This window comes from Thermobia domestica, chromosome 4, assembly GCF_964235325.1.
Source record: "Thermobia domestica chromosome 4, izTheDome1.hap1.1, whole genome shotgun sequence".
Lineage (NCBI taxonomy): Eukaryota > Metazoa > Arthropoda > Insecta > Zygentoma > Lepismatidae > Thermobia > Thermobia domestica.
In genome coordinates this window covers 250,526,484-250,544,325 of record NC_137457.1, presented here as the reverse complement: position 1 = coordinate 250,544,325, position 17,842 = coordinate 250,526,484, and the positions used below count along the sequence as shown (strand labels likewise).

General features: G+C 33.8%; 2 protein-coding genes across 7 annotated transcripts in view; one reads left to right on the top strand and one right to left on the bottom strand.

Annotated features, from left to right (window-relative positions):
* Positions 1-17,842, top strand: part of AGO1 (protein argonaute-1) — a 259,835-nt gene that overhangs the window by 73,862 nt on the left and 168,131 nt on the right. For 4 of the 6 annotated variants that reach the window (XM_081755712.1, XM_081755711.1, XM_081755710.1 and 1 more), the window contains exon 1: positions 15,050-15,409. The exons of the other annotated variants lie outside the window; for them this stretch is intronic. In XM_081755712.1, the coding sequence (XP_081611838.1) occupies positions 15,065-15,409 (345 nt within the window). In that variant the 5' untranslated portion in view covers positions 15,050-15,064. Of the gene's footprint in view, positions 1-15,049; positions 15,410-17,842 lie in introns of those variants that run through there. 6 annotated transcript variants of the gene reach the window in all.
* mRpL53 (mitochondrial ribosomal protein L53) overlaps positions 1-17,842 on the bottom strand; it is a 41,433-nt gene that overhangs the window by 5,569 nt on the left and 18,022 nt on the right. Inside the window, exon 2 of the mRNA XM_081755718.1 lies at positions 5,318-5,430. Coding sequence (XP_081611844.1) covers positions 5,318-5,430 — 113 coding nt within the window. The remainder of the gene's footprint in view (positions 1-5,317; positions 5,431-17,842) is intronic.

Sequence of the window (17,842 nt, the reverse complement as noted above, 5' to 3'; positions counted from 1 at the left end):
ATTCTCCAACGGGATTATGTATCACACAACTTTTACCTGGAATTCTCGATTAGCTTTATTTTGAGCGGAGATTCGAATCCTGTCTTGGGCTATCAATGGGAATAAAATTTAAAAACTTTTTTTTTTTTTCCCGGTAGACAAAGCAATTATATTATTATTATTACTGAAAGCTTCAAATCGTAAGATGGTTCTCTACAATCTAAAACGTTCATAGACGTATCCTCAGATTAAAAAAATAAAATAAAAAAAAAGTTTTCTTTATACATAAAAAGATGAGCCAAAGTATGAAAGGGTTTTGTGAAATATTTTAATGCCACATTAATTAATTTTGTTGGATCGAAACGTGTTTTATTCTTTAACAATCAGGGGCTTCCAGCTTTATTGTAATTAACAATATGTTATCTATTATATTCACATTATCCTTGTAATGTCGTTGTTTAGCAACTAGTGTTAACAATTCAACATTGTAACTTGCAGCAGAATACAAGATGACAGCCAGGTAAGTACAAGAGTAGTATACTTACATTTAATTCAATCTTTATACTTCACAAATTGTCTAAAGTATTTTTTTTTTTTTTTAAATTTTATTTTGATAAGACTTTTATATTACATACTGGAACTCAAACATATCTGGCGCCATTAACAATATTTCTTTACAATAATTTACTAATTTATATATTTCCATTTAAAACAGGCTATTCATATTCACGTCAGGACCATTTTAGTTACAGTATGTGCTGTAACTATTGAAACTATTTTATTTCAAACAAGTTAACATTACAATAATATTAGTGAAATAGTCAACTTGGCTGTAGGGTTAAAAAGATAGGAACTTACAGTCAGATGAAGAAGATAAGTAATATCATTTTATAGAAGGGGAAGATGAGTTCAAACTTCCAAGTTCATATTGTTTTAGGATTTTTGTATATTTATCTTAATATGGTAAATATATATATTTTTTCATATCTCGTAAGGGGAAGGATGGGGATTAAAACCCGTAATATCCCCTATTTGCGTAATACTCTGGTATCATATATTCTATAGAAAGCAGAACTCTTGAAAAAAATGTACGCGATTTTGTACATTTATAGATATTTCTAATATTACGGTAATTATATCTGAGAAAACATCTGTTGAATAAAGAGAGAAAGGTGGTGAAAATACCAACAACTGGAAGGGCAGGACATTTCGAGATCGAGGATATCGTAAGTCAAGAAGAACCGGTAGACTAGGTCGACACTCAAATAATGGAGCACACACCTATATTCCCAATTGTCTCTAACTGTATTAAAAATTCATGATTAAACAAAGCAGTATGGTCAAGTCTACTTCTTGTTTTAAGGGTTTCTAGTTCGATCCTGGACTATATAAATGTGAGGGATAAGATTGTGGCTGTACCTTTTCTCGATGTTCTTCCGTTTCTTGAACTTGACATTTTACCAGTTTCTCCGTCATTTGCCAAGCATAAACATAGTACGTTTACGCAAATATTTAATTTCATATCATGACTTAACTTTCCAATATTTTTTATATATTGTTTACGTTTTATTATAAACCATCAATAGAATTTCAAATTGGCGGCCAAGAATGGAATAACTTATTCTAGTTGTTCAATTTTAATCGACTTAAAATGGTGGTTCTCAATTCGACTCGTATGTATGTACACTCATGTCCAAAATTATTGTCGCATGTCTATAAATATGTTGTTGTAGGAATATAATTTGATAATGAATTAGCCCGGTTTTTCTTATAATGTTAGTATGTGTATAATCGGCAAAGACAAGTATGTAGCAAATTTCATGTCAAAAGAGCAACAAATAACAACAATAAAACGAAAACAAAACTTTCTTATCCATTTAGCAACATTTTCTTTTACTCACTGTAATTTTCGTATTTATAATTGTTTTCCTATGAAATTTAACACAAATATACATTTCCGATTACACACATAGTATCAGTTTTAAAAATATCCTGCAAAATCATTATCAAATTATATTCTTACAAGAAGACAGTTATAGATATGCGACAATTATTTTGGACATGAGTGTACATTATGGGTATGTTTACACATGGCCTCAGCATAGGTGCACCACTGTTTTTTTGGAAAGAGTATGCTTTTTTGCTACTCCCATGTAAATTTCACAAGGGTCTGATGACAGCCTTCGGAGCTAGAAGATGAAACTCTTCAATGTCTGTCAGTGTTAATACTGTATTTCAACATTCCACGATTATGCACCAAGGCTAACGGGGAACGATAATAATAATGGTATGAAGAAAGTAGGAAGAAAGGGGAAAACCCCACGAGAACTGACACACATGGTGTTTGTCCAATACGAAGCCCACTTGGCGAGGGGACGGTAATTATTGTACGTTCACGTATAATTCTGTACGTATGTTTCTTAGGCCGACCTATTTTATAGGAAGTTAATATCCTAACTTTAATGCAATTACCTACTTTAAATAGTGTGGTAACAAAAAGGTGAGAAAATAAAATTCATTTTTGTTTTATTTTAAAAAGAAACTGGTTTCAAACAAAAGTTTTTTTTTTTAATAAAAGGGTTAAAAAGTAAAATAACGAATCTATCCTAATAAGATAATTACTTTATTATAAATTAATGGACATTGCAAATCCACTATGAAATCTAGTTTCGCTCCCGTTGTACTTAAATACCTATATAAAACTGACTGATTGATTGCTATGTATAAAAAAAATGTCTAAGCCAAGCTAAACAAATTAATGCCTCATGTGTCAATGGTAATTTTATATACGGTAATTGCTTTATAGTAAGTTATTCATCTTATTACAAGAGGTGAATTCCTCTGTTTTTTTTAGAACATTGTATTATGTCCTGTTTTTTAGAACTTTTTTTTCTAGTATATTAATTTGACTTGGTAAATTAAACACGAGAGAACGAAAATTGGCAACACTGCTCACAATCATAACATTGAATAGCGATGACGCTACGCTATGGTCAGCATCGTGCAGGAATCTCTTCCCACTTCCTCTTGTCAAGGATTAACGCTGTGAAACAACAAATCTGCGTGAAGATAGATGCTTTACAAATAAAATGAAATACACGTCTTAAAAGCTCCTTTTACTCATATTCATAAAGCCATTCAGTGGGAGAGAAAAATTACAACAACTATTTTATTTTTCCATTCTGCTGCTGCCTAAACGCATGAAACTTTTTTTTAAGTGAAAAAAATCAAATATTAGAGGCATTTTATAGATAGTAAAATTTTACTTGTTTTGTTAGTAATTTTGTTAGACCAATTTTAGTACAATTCTCGATCACTTACAGTGACTAAACATTCTCTGCAGCAAAGGAATGCATACTGAATTAACTTATAATTAGCTATCGATTGTACATAAATTCACGGAAAATCGCGCCCTTGTGGTAGAAAAGTTAGTGTTACTGAATTTGATACTAAGAACAGGGTTCGACTCCTAATGGACACTCATCTAGTTAGAATTTCACGTCAAATTGTAGATCTACGTTCATGTACCCTCAGAGCTGGAAAGGAAGATGCAAAAGTAGTCTGAAAGCACAATCGTCTACTGGGCTGGCATCTGAATGCTTGACAGGAATGTCAGAAAAGGGAATTGTCGAAATTCCAGTTTCCTGTTCCAGCGATGTTTTCGCCGTGTGGTTGGATCTTTGTCTTGGTGCAGTTCAACCTCGTTTACGTCTTGTCCGTACAATGCTGGGATTTCATGCTGGTATGTTTCAGTCAGGACATGAGTATGGTAATACGCAGCATTGATTTTGATGTTTCGCTCCACTGTTCGCAGATGCAGTTTGCCTTTGTACGAGAAACAGGCCATAATTATGATCCCTTTCAGTAAATGATTTTAGCTGCTCGCGCTGGTGTGGTGGACCCACGACTCTGTGCCGCATATTTCCATACAATACGATTCACAGTGGCAAGACCTTCACGAAAAATACGCACTTCACACATTTCTACGACGCGAGACGCTGTGAGCTTCGCGTCGAAAACAGCCACAATGAACCCCACCTAGAATCTGTTCAGTTTCGGCAGCATCAGACTACGCTTCATCACATTGCTCTACTACGTGACTAACGACATATTGTTGCTTGTCTTATGGCAATCTCACGGCGATGGGTTGCATATGCACAGTACAGTTGCACACTGACTTAAGCTCAATATGACTGAATGAACCTCTAACTCCAGCACTACTGCATAACTAGAAAAAGAAATATACTAAACTGCAAGTAATTTTTAAATAACGCACTATAGGTAAAGGTTAACCATTAAATAACGAGCAGTAATGAATAACAAACCTACAAATATGTTCCAAAAAAATCAACTAATTATGGTGAAATCGGCAAGTAAAAAAGTACGGGACTATAAGTTAAATGTTACTTAGGGTTAGCGTTTTCCACATCAGTTTTCTTCGCCGCGACTTATAATTTTACAGAAAATTGGCTTTTGTCTTATGAGCCAATATAAATCAGATGATTCTGTGCCTTTCCGCACAGCCCAGAAAGTTTGTGTATATTGTCGGGGATAACGAAATGTTCCTTGAACATTTCTGATCCCAGAAATATTGCCCACATTCATTGTTTATGACGATGGGGGGGGGGGGGAGTTTTAGTTGAAGCATTCTGTCATCAATATTTCCTAACCCCAACAGATTTTGTACTTCAACTTGTTGCCGATTTCTGTTTTGTATAATTATTGATCAGTCGAAGATACATAGTTTAAAAGCTAATTTTGTCTATCTTATGCTAGAAATAGTTATTTTCTAGCCTTGTAGATATTTTGTAATCAGAAGCTTTAGCTGTTTACTTATGCAGTTTGGCTGCAGACTCCTCATGGAGAATTTCGTGGCAGATGTCACTTTGAAAGAATATTTCAATAATTAGTTCGGAGAGAAATATTATATATAAACATTGTACTATATTTATTTCATTTAGTAAGCTCTGACGAATATATATATTAATAAAATTTCCAGAATTTAGCAGACCACTCGATATTGCTTAGGTTAGTAGTTGGTTGGAATTTAGTGTCCCTTTTCATCGCCGAGACTATATGAGACGTGGACCTTCAGTTTAATGTACCCGAACCACCGTAAGCGTTCAAATGTCAAGGCTCTACCATCAGGTATCGAATCCGGGATCCCTGCATCGAAGAAGCACTCGCTAACTAACTAGACCAACAAGCACGACTTTAGCTGGAAAGCTCGAGATACCTACGGCAAAAAACTTTAATACTTCTTCAAAATTTTCTACACTCATTAATATACCGTTATTAGTTAACTTCGATTTATAAGTATTAAAATACTAATACTTACGCAGACTGATTAACACAGAGGGTTCTTCTCGATTGCACACTATATTTGGCTTCAGTGAACAACTCAGATTAGTTTTAGCTATTTTTTCAGATGACATATGAAACATGAAATCCCTGGAAGAGAGTGAAAGAAAAACATTAACAGCATTACAAGTTACGTATTACTACTTTTAACTGGGTGAAACAAAATTGACTTTATTTAGGTGATTCATATTATTACTATAGTATACGAAAGTAGGGGGGGGGGAGTCAGAAAATAAGTTTCTTTTTTCCCAAGAAATCGTAAAGCAATGGAGCAAATAAGACATAGATTTAATGGTAGAACTACGTATACGTCATTTGGTGACGTATGACCAAGTTCCTTCAGATGGCGTTATCGTAATGTTAACGGAAAGTTCGAATGAGCAGCCTATTCTGCGCTTGGCAAGTATGGAGTTGGGAACAATCAATGCTCAGGGATATCGTCAAAACAATGACAAGACTGAATCGCCTGGCATTCTAATATCTGGCGTTCTCCTTTTGGAGGACAATGCGAGACCACAGTCAGCAGCCAAAATCATCTTGCTATCCTCGGTTGGGACGCCTTGCCCATCTACAGTACAATCTAGACCTCGCGCCAAGCGACTTCCATCTCTTTCCGGCTTTGAAAGTTTTCACCGGAAGGCACTTTGGAACTAATGATAAAATTATGAAGACAGTGTTGAAGGTTTTTTCCGTATGCAAGAATACGCGTTTTTTTTTTTTTCTTTCTTTCTTCTTCCAAACACTTGTAAAGCGGTATGACAGTTGCATCAACGTTCTTGATTCTTATATAGAAAAATAAAGTAAGCTTTGTTCTTTATTTTCGCAATATATTATTTGTCTTCCATAAAGATCTCTGTCCACAGCCGCTAGGGAGAAACTTATTTTCTGACTTAACCCCGTATTATTACTATAATACACACAAATATGTAAGGAGTAACTACTAAGAGCATGTTTACAAAGTACATATCAAAATAAATTCCTGAAAACTGCACTTGTCCTGCTGCACCTACGCCATTTTTTCCTTACAATATTGAAGATATATTATTATACAGTACGTAATTATGAGGGCCCGGAAGTTGAGGAAAGATCCACTTTTTTACGAATGCCAGAAGACGAGGCTTAACATAATATATGTTTATTCTGGATCATTGTAGGCCAGAAAATGGTGGATTTTATTTGTCCTTTTTTGCATTTTTTGGCGTTTTTTTGTTTATTGCTTTTTAAAAAACTTTTTATAGGTCTTAACGTCTTTTTTTGCACTTCATCTTTCGACAATAAATTTACTGGCCATTAACTTGAATCACCACCACCTCTTAAACATCTTTCCTTTAGTAAAGAAAATTCAAAAGATACGACATTCTTCAACAACTGGACTAATAAGACTAGATATGCAACAATCACAAGTCAGATAAGGAGGCGTAACAATGCCCTCCAGCAAGGGTGAGGATGAGGGTGGGGAAGTTTTCTCATTTTAGTTTGTACTTCAGTTTGTGGAACGACAGACCGTTAACCTACCAGAAGCTTGTATTTCTTGAGCATTATATTAATTAAATATGTAATTCTAATTAAATTTGGTCTTATTTTTACGTCCCTTTTTTCCGGTTTTTAGGTCCTTTTTTTTGGGATATTTTTAGGTCTTTTTATAGGCCGTCTTTAGATAATTTTTAGGTCTTCAACTTCCGAGCCCTAGTAATTATAAAATAATAAGCAATTAAATATCAAGTGCAGATTACAAATACCAAAGTAAGCTTGTTACGAATGTTCATCAGTTCTCCAGCTACTTCTACAATTTTCAAGATGCAAAAATAAAATAATAATACTAGAATTTCTTCTGCGTATAGCTTTTTCGAAACTATACAATACTTAGTGACGAAACTCCTCGATAGCGACAGTTAAATTACTATGAAATAATACTGCCTCCAATCAACTATGACGTCATTCACGAACTACTTAAAAATAAACAGCAACTGAAACACTCTACTACACAGTTAGTAGAGTAGTCGATCAGTAACAGAAATGTCAACATTAATGCTAATATAATATAAAAAACCTCACTTAAAGCGTCCTATTATTCAATTGACCAAACTGTTTCAACACCGTAAATCCATATTTTTTCGGTACAATTTGGAAAAATTTACGTCTGAATAATAATAGTTCATTTATTTATTTTTTTAACATTTCAATTATAAATCCAATGAACTTTTTTTAAGTTCTTTTTACTAAGATTAATAGTTCATTTCTGCACAAATAATGATGAGGAACGGACCGGTGAGCATGTCTCAAGGGATCTTTACGTTACACAAATGTGAGAATAATGTATTTGACTGGTAAAACATTTGAAAAAAAAAAAAAAATCAAGAACTAGTAGTTTTTCACTTTTACAAAATTAAAACTCTTTTTACAAAATGTTGGGCAAGTTCATATTAAAAAGAAAAATTAACTCTACGTAGTACAGTATTGCGAGCAGGGTTGGCTGGTTTAAACCAAAAAACGAAAAATGTTCTTAAAAGTGTAAGTGTTTGTAAAATCTCGATGAACACACTTTTGTGGGTTATCATGTTTCACTCCCGTATATTATTCGTATTATATTTAGACCTAAATCCCCCATTCATTACTCAAAAAGATTATACTACAAAAGCAGCTTTTTTTTTTTTTTTTTTTTAAATAAGTTTATGAATGTTTGTTTTGTGATTTTTTTATAGTTTGTTATTATTGTTATGTAACTGCAATCAAAGAAAAATTCTAAATATTGTTTCGTTTCAATAATGTTTACTATTGATAAAATACATCGAAATGCCGTACTTTTTTTGTGTTTGTGTGGGTCATACAAACCCCACGAGAGGCATTTAGTGAAATGAGAAGTATCTTCGGTATCTATCTATGTATAAATGGGTCAAAGCCAAAGTGGACTCAAATAATTCGTATCTTTATTTACTTTTCTTACTGATATGCAAATTAAGTCGTTATATTTCTTTAACTTGGACTAATAAAAGTCGTTGTTAACTAACTTAAACTAAATTAGTTCTTCTGTACTCTGTAGTACTTTGAAATTGTCCATATGTAATTCTGTATAATGGTTTTACTTCTGCAACTGTTTATCTTTTTGTCCTTCTGAAATGGCTCTTGACAATTATATTAACAAGTAGGCCTAAGATCAGTACAACGTATGTTTATCAGGAGTCCTTCGTGAGTGAGTCGGCGGACGTATCGCATTTGTGGCCAATTAGTCCTGGTTCCGAGTTCAAATGGAGGACAATTTCTCTCGAATGTAAGTCGAGAAGCGGTTTGGATTCCGCTTTAAGCTTATGTGACCCCTTCCAGCATAACCCGGTTGTTGCATAATAACACCAAGGCAAAAGAAACTTATTTCTGTCCATATATGATATGAATATACATAGGGCAAATTATTTAAACAAACAAACAAACTGGTTTAAACCCCAAAAAGTTTTTTTTTTTTTCATAAAAACTATGGTTTTTGCCAACCCTGATTGCGAGTACTGTTCACAGATTTGCCGAAGTCATTCCTTTATGGAATCTCCAAAATTTAGTAGTTTGAAATACAGGGAAGAACAGCAACTGAAAATTTTCGAAGAAAAAAAAAAAGCTTTGGAAAAAATATGCTACAAAAAGAGCCAACCAATAAGTAAATGGAAAAATTTCATAAAGGTAAAGGGAGTTGCGGTATAGGTTGCGCTCTTTCACCTCTCTTTCTAAAATCATGTGTGCTGGTACAACCCAACTCTGAAACATGGTTATTTAGATAGACAATGTACTAGTTCCTCTAAAATTTCTTTAACTGCCATTGATATCTCTCCTAGTTTTCGAGCAGGCAGCCTCAAAGTTACAATTTTCTAGATTTCGACATCTCGTAACTTTGAAACAACGCGTTTTTCGCCATATGTTCATCAGGACTTTTTTTTCTTGTTTAGGTGTGGGGATTTCACCAGTGGATTTTGGTTACATAATAAATGAATACCTTATATATATGAGAGTTATTATTGGTTGCATTTTAAATACTGAAAATTAAATTATTGGCTTCCCGACTCTCAGCAAATTTTATTTTTGAGAGTACTGCAACAATCAGGCAGCACGTTAGTAACGGTGATAAATAAGTAAATTTAGATTGTTGTACGTAAAAAGAATACACACACACACACACTGAAATTCTACAATATTATCAGCGTTCATATTGCCACGTTTATATAGTGTCGGCGATATCGACTTTAATTCTTCTCTTCCACTTCCTTCTATCCTGGGCGTCTAATATTTTCTATCCCCCCTCTTCCTTCTTTGTGTTACTCCCAGCTTTTCAATTCTCGTTCGCACATAGTAGTCGTTTCTTCGTTCTATATGTTCCAGTCATCTGAGCTTCCATTCTTGAAACTTAATAGTGCCTCGTATATATTTGTCCCTTATTCTATCCTCCTCCCCCCCCCCCCCCCCGCATTTTCTTTCTCTGGGTCCTTGCTATGATGGTTCAGGTTTCACTACTGTACATCATTGTCAGTCTTATTACCGTTTTATATATACACACGGCCTTTTGGGGTAACATGCAACTTTCTTGCCATACAACACTCCGCTCATTCGTCTCCCGTTTAACCAACTACACTGTATTCTGTATTGAATTTCTATATTTTATCCTTCATCCTAGTCGAAAAAAATGGGTCCAAGACAATAATTCTTTCGCGTTATTTTAACATTCATATAAGTGCATTTAAAAAAAAAAAAAAAAATTGTGTTCTTGGGTATGTCTCGATCGTGATAGAGTCAAAAAGTAAAAAAAAAAAAAAAGTTTTCATTCCTTCATAAAATCCTGTTTTCGAAATAAGCCTCCCACGAATGTACTGGACGCTACCACATCACATATTTGTCGTCTGACTTCATCCAAACAACGTTGTACATCAGAAAATTGCATATTCTACGTAACGACATACAAAACAAAGACAGGAAGTTTTTTTTCTTTTTTTTTATCGAAACAACTTTGTACATCAGGGAATTGCATGTTTTACGTAATGTCATAAGACAAGAAGCTTTCTTTTTTAAATTTAGGTTGTAGTTTAACGTTCCACGATTATGGACAATGGCTAAGCAGACGGTGATAATTAGATGGATGATAATGAAATGGAAGTAGGGGGAAACGGGAGAAGCCCGAGAAAAAAATATATATAGTATTTATCCACTACAAAGTCCACCTGGCGCGTGCTGACGAAGTTCCTGTTTCACTGACGTGGCAGTATGCATACATTTCCCAAGTTAGGATCTTTATTTTTCCATCACATAATATATTTGTAAGACGAATGCGGATATTAATGGTTAATAGTCACTTCAAAATTACAGTTGTATACATACATATATATCCTTCGTAAGTTTTTACAACTTATTGTACTATTGCCAACATTCTGTAGATAAACACTGGACACATTCAAAACCAGCTATCAGCTTAGAAAATCTGTAGAACGAAAGGAAGTCTTATCTCTTTAAATGTATTCATTAGTACTTTTTTTTCTACTTTACATCTTATTCTCATGGTTGTTTATGACACACTTTATTATTATTTTCATGTCCAAGTAAAACAGTGAAGTATATAATATTTTCTTTCGTTGTCGAAAATGCTATCAAAAACTTACAAATTCCTATACAAATTTAAATGTGTTTAGGAGTTCACTACAGAAAAAACGAAACAAATATTACATTATTACCACTTAACGGAAAGTACGAGATGCATACCAAACCAATCAATAGATATCATTATGAACAATATGGTACGGGTGAGTTGAAAAGCTCATGCGTAGTTCTCGAGAGAATGAAGGAGACCGATTTTGTTTGCAAACCCAAAAAATTGAAGTTATGCGAAGACCACGCTACTTACTAAGGTGAAACTAATACTGAAGCATAACATCAAGCTCTTTATGATGATGCTCGGTTAACGTAAGATATAGCCCAGACACTCTCAAAGTTCAATTCCTGTTTAACTAAAATAATACCCAAAGTTAATATACACGGTGAACGGTAACTATGTGGACAAACTTAGACGAATGATAGTACGGAAAAAAAAAAAAAAAAAAAAAAAAAAACTAATGAACATGGAGGAAAATTCCGTCCCGTTTAGGAGTGACAGTGTTGAAAGAGTGGGAACATGAACTTCAGAGGTCAACAGCTTAAAAACAATACGTCGTAGAGAGTGCGGTTAAAAACGTCACTTAGAAAGTCATACCTACTGCATTGAAAAATGCAGGTTTGAAAACGCAGCAAACGTATAAAATAAATGATGGAGAATAACCGATATTAGTGTCAAATCCATAGTTTTCGGGGTCGCTGAGATGAACACTGACATTTCCGATGTCGTTTAAATCCAAATTCAGCCCCGCAACTGGGGAGGGGAGGGGAGAAAGATATATTAAAATGATCGCAAATGACCAATGTTAGGTCGAATCCATAGTTTTAGGAGATGAGATACGGAGTTGTGCATTTAAAGTTTTTATTTTAACCCAGCGAAGCGGGCAATCGACGCTAGTATTATATACATTTTGAATTGCCTAAAATTATATTGTTCTTTGTTTTTAAGACATCCCCAATATCAACACTAACACATGTGTTCTTGCCAATTCATTAACATTATTGAAAAATATTCCTACAAAAGTCCCGTGTGACGTAATACAGTGCATTACAAACGACCATTTTCTGATACCATTTACTATTTTACCATTTAAAAACAGTAAATCACAATCGATCACTTATTATTTCAGTTCAAGCGTATATTACAAGTGTACCTATGATAAATGTAATGTTTGCATATTGTTTGATTTTTGCAATACTTTTCGAAAAAAAAAAAAAAAAAAAAAGTAACGATCAATACTTTCACATTTAGTTTTAACGATCATACTGCTAATTTTAGCCCATTATATTTCCTTGAATAGCACCAGTTCTTTCTCTCTTAACTAAGATTGAAAATCAAAAACCTTCTTTAAAACCCGCATGTACAGCGGGGGACACTTCTAAATGGTACACATTAGCCGTAAATCTCCATATGGCTGTACCATTTAGAAGTGTCCCCCGCTGTACAAGGTGACCCAATATGACATCCAACATTTTAAAGGCAAATAAAACAAAATGTATTGCAGGTACAAATGTGTTTATTAAAAAAAAAAAAAAAAAAAAAAAAGCCGGTAATCGTTTTGTTTCGATTTGAAATGAAACAACAGACAATATAATTTGAAGACGATTTTTGAAGGCTACAATTTGTAATTGCTCAATATTCTGACATACGAGCACTTTTAGGTCGGCTAGATTTTTTTTTTTTTTTTTTTTTTTTAAGCTGAATCCGTTGTTCTCGACGCACTGAAGTACGCTTACGTGGAATAGCAAATTTTAAGCGAGAAGCTCTTTGCACTGTAGTCACAGAACTGGTGTTTTTATTAAAAACATTTCGACTGCATACACGCAATGAGCTCCAGATTAAGCTATAATGACGACCGAAAACAGCAGGAAAGTGGTGAACGGAAGGGATGACCACTCCTTTCGCCTTTCCACTGATATCGTTACAGCATATAAGAAAGTGGGGGTTTGATCACTGGCGCAAATCCTGGGGGGATGAGGGGGACATGTCCCCTCCAATCTTGGAACTGGAGAGACTGTCTCCCCTCCCAATAATCCGATTTGAAATGTGTTTTTTTGGAAAAAATGTGATGATTTGTGTCCAATTGCCACAAAGGAAAGTGAGATGAAATTTGATGTCTCCCAGAATAAGCCTCAAATCTGCCTGCCTCCCAATGTTGAAGACAACTCAGCTTCCTGATCCTCCACATGATTGTTTTTCAACTTCACAACCTATTTTAAGCATCGCTTAAAAAAAAAGTCTTACTTGCCCCCTCTCCCCTAATGTTGAAGACAGATTTGCGCCGCTGGGTATTATTGACAATAACTGTATTGTCAATTGTGATGTGTCATTTAAACACAGAAAACGACAGAGTAATTCAAATCAGAACAAAGTAATTACAAAGTGTTATCAATACCATTTTATATTTTGCAATAAAGAAGTTTATATCTGCAATACTTTTTTCGTTTTATTAGCCTTTAAAATGTGGGAAGTTTCATGGGTCATCTTGTATAAGATTGCTTTCCGTGCTATTTTTAATTATTTCTTAAGTTATTTAGCGATTTTGCAGCACAAATTGATGAAAACTTTCTTTTTTTTTTAAAAAAAAAAAAAAAAAAGAAAGGCCATTGTAAAAGAAATGCTGGAAAAGTACAAATGAATCAGCATACAACTAATCCTAGGATATTATTAGTGTTTAATTGAAAAAAAAAAAAAACTGCAAAACTGAAGCATATATCAATTGATAGATCCCACTTAAATAAAGAAAACGGTATGGGGAAAATCCTAAGGTACTCACGCAACAACTCACCAACTACCTCTATAAAAATTGTTGCGGGAGTAACACAGGATTGTGAAACTTGGATATTTGGATAGGGCACAGCACATACTAGTTCCTAAGTGAAATCTTGACCCGACTACGATAGGTCCCATAGTTTTGGAGTTATGGACCGTTACAGTTCATTTTTTCATATTTTCGACAGCCTATAAAACCCATGTTGGTCTATACTTTTTGTCTTATCTTGGTGTCAGGAATCACTTACCAATCTTTGTCGGTGTTGTTTTGAAACACCCTGTATACCAATCGTTAATCACATGGAACTGAATAGAAGGTAGATCTTGAGGTATAGTTTTCGAGGAAAAAAATTTACGGCGCTAAAAAAATGTCATTCGTTTCCAGTCTGATGTGAGTGATAATTTTTATTCTGCTGAATAGATGATTTATTTATTTCTTGTAAACATTATTATTATTATATTTATTTGTTGTAATACTTTTTACAATAAACATATTATTTTTCTCAGCAAGTGGTTTAAATCAAATTTTAATCTATAAAACGTAAAATTTGGACAATGGAAAACATTATTTCTATATTGTATAAGAAAAATACAACCTATATTAAGAATAATGTTATCTGTCGTTATTTGATTGCTGCTAACTGTGATGCACATACTACTTATAACTTCACAATTTCTTTGTGTAATTTCCTAGTATTTTGAAAGCACTATTTATTAAAATGCTCCCTAATGTAAAGAAAAATGTTTTCAAGCCATCTATAATGTCGTAAACAACAGTGGCGAACCGTTGTGTTGAGGATTGATTGTTTTACTTATATAAATAACTCCATTTCTTAAGTACTAGAAAAGTATTCAAAGAGTTTATTTTTTTCACCTAATATTTCGGGAAAAAAACATAAAGACGGTGGAGGGCTGATCGTAACAGGCAACAAACAAATTTTAGTTAAGGGTTATTTGGATATAGCCTCTCCATTAAAGCTCCCTTATATCTACCTCAAACAACTACTGAGATTGTAATACACAAATAACTCCCCAGAACAGTGACTGGAATCAACGATGTCGACGTGAAAGTATGTCGTTATCAGCAGAAAAAAGAAAAGAAAAAAAAAAACATACAGGGATGTCTTTCTCGTCGTAATGTCGAAGAAAAAACAAACACATGCTTGCTTTCGTTTTTCATTCTTCACAACTATTTCGCGCATGCGCAGACTCGTACAAGTTTGGGCGCAACTTACTGAATCTCCGAGCGTACGAGGCAAGAGCGACGACACTTTGTCAGTATGCTCATGTAAGAACTAACGGTTCGTGTGCATATTAACGTGTGTGACTATAAAAATGGCTAACCAAGATAACAAAATGCCTATGACGACGTCGTCTAATATGGACCAACAAAAGTTCTGGATGTCTGAATTCTTACTAAAATTTGCAAGCGTGATATCTGATTTCAACTGGAGGCACAAAATTTTTGATCTCCTTCATTTTGAACAAAATGGCCGAGTACCTGTATTAAGGTGTTGCCTCTACGGAAAGTGTTCGTTTAGTGGCCGGGGAACTCAAAATGTCTCGAATAATCCTTGTCTATACACGTATGTAGATGATAAACAACTTCTGTGGGGCCTACGGAACAACTTGTTTAGTTACAATTTCCATGATCCCGACGTAATTATTATGGATGATGAGGTAACATGATTTAATCTAACATAATCTAATTATTTATAATAAGTTACTACTCTTGATATAAAGTATTCTAGCCTAATAATAATAATAATAATAATAATAATTGCTCGTATACAAAACATACGTAAGAAATACAAGGAAGGAATACTAAAGTAGTAAGTAGCTAAGGAATGCCAGATCTGCCGCCATGATGAAGTTTAGGGCCACACCCATAGATTTAGGGAAGGTTATGGAAGTCCATCTCTTGGAACAAAATTGTTGTATGACAAGAAAAGTACTTAATATCTACTACTTACATTAAGTGTATGTTACGTGTTTTCTTCCCAACGTAAAATGCAAGTAGTATTCACACCACTGTTAGGAGTACATGCGCCACCAGTAGAAGAGAAGCAATAAATACAATTTACTAGGCAACAGTGTATTTCTTACATATTAGAGTACAAAAATAAATAACCTGTTCCAACAGAATAAAGTATTATTGTCAATGAAATACCATACATTTTAGTGCCATAAAAATTATTTTTTGTTGATTTTCTCTAAGACTGCGCATCACACTTTACTTTCAAGTATCTCACTTTGTTCTGTATTGAGATATATTGTTAATGTATATAATCTTTGGACAATATCGTAGTTCTTAAAAAAAGTTAATCCTAATTTTAAGTTATATCCCATTAACCATACTGTGTACAAAGCTTTAGTATAACCATAAGTGACAATCTCTCATGGTCTGCTAACATCTCCAGTTTAAACGAGAAGCTAAGTAGCGTGTGTTTTGTCTTACATAAACTTCAAGGTATGATGTCCAGAGAAGCACTTCTTAGCTTTTACTACACCAAGTTTATTTCATTAATTAGCTTCGGAATAATACACTGGGGAATTGTTGAAAATAGTTTAAGCACTTTCCGTTTGCAAAAGAAAGCGATTAGGATAAGTTTCGGATTACCCACGAAGTCATCATTTAAAAAGGTTTTCATAGAAGCAAAAATTATAACTCTTCCCAGCTTATACCTTTCTAAATCTATTCTTTTTACTGTGAAAAACAGGCATCTTTTCACCTTTTAAAAAAAGTGTTCACAACCATAATACAAGATAAGGCAGTGACATGTTTATGATGCATCAAAAATATCTAATAGAAGCAAAACAGTGTATACGAATTGTGTTCGGTTATATAATAACTTCATATGTATTTAAAGAATATGACTAATGTTACCGTTTACCGTTTTTCGTAAGAGGTTATTTAACCTATTTGCTGTTAAGTGCTATTATAGTATTAAGGAACATTTAAATGATTCACTAAATGAAGAATTGGTAACAGATATTACTCCTTAGTACATGCCAGGTGTGGTACAAATCGTTTCCTAATTACCATGTAAATACTTGATATCTCCTACTTTATGGCTTTATAGTTTAGTAAGATGCGTAAGTGCAATATTATTTATATCTTTTGCTACCTCATTAATATTTTGTATGTATATTGGTGACAACATTGATGATTACATAATAATTTTGTCGCGTTTTGTAAGCTAATGAAACAGGCTGCAAATAATGAAATGAAATGAAATGTACTACCGTATTACTAGAGTTATAATGAAACGCTTGATCAAGATATATTTCAGTATTAGTTTCATCTTAATAAGTAGCGCGGTTAAATTTTCCGTTTAAAAAAAACTAAAATTTTCTTAATTTTCTGAGAAACTACGCATGAGGATTTACTTTCATCCACACCACTTAATTCACCTCACTGAGATTTATCGATTGGTATGTGTTTTTTTTTAACTCTTAAATTTTAAGTTTTTAAAGGTAAATTTATAGACTTTCAGTCAAGCAGTTAGAGCACATTTCTATTTATTCTAGAATCATGGTTCGTACCTCATTCTCGTCAGAATAAAACAGCCTTTCAAACGGTATCATTCACATTTCCCTATTGTGCCCCTGAGGCGGGAAATTTTGACAATTCTGAAAAAAAATCTTTTCAAATTTTTGAGCCGCTCTGGATCCCCCCCCCTCCCTTGTGTTAACGCACAGATCTCAAAATCAACTGAAAAATACTACGGGTTGTACGAAATGTATGTACAAAATTTCAAGCTTTTATTTTGAACAGTAAGGGCGGGAAAAAAATGTTTACTAATGAGCTAAGAACATCCCTACAATGCCCCAGATGACGCCAAAAGATCCGGATGTAATATAAATAATTCCTGAATTATATCTATTTACCCTAGGCTCATGGCTCATACCTCATTCTCTTCAGAATAGAATAGCCTTTTCAAACGGAACCATTCACATGTCTCAATCATGCATCTGAGGCGGGAAATTGCGAAAAAGGGGATTTATGGTTATTAAAAAAATCCTTTTATTTTTACCCTTTTGCCCCTCTACTCCTGCATTAACGCAGAGATCTGAAATAAATCTGAATAATAATAATACGAATCTGTACTA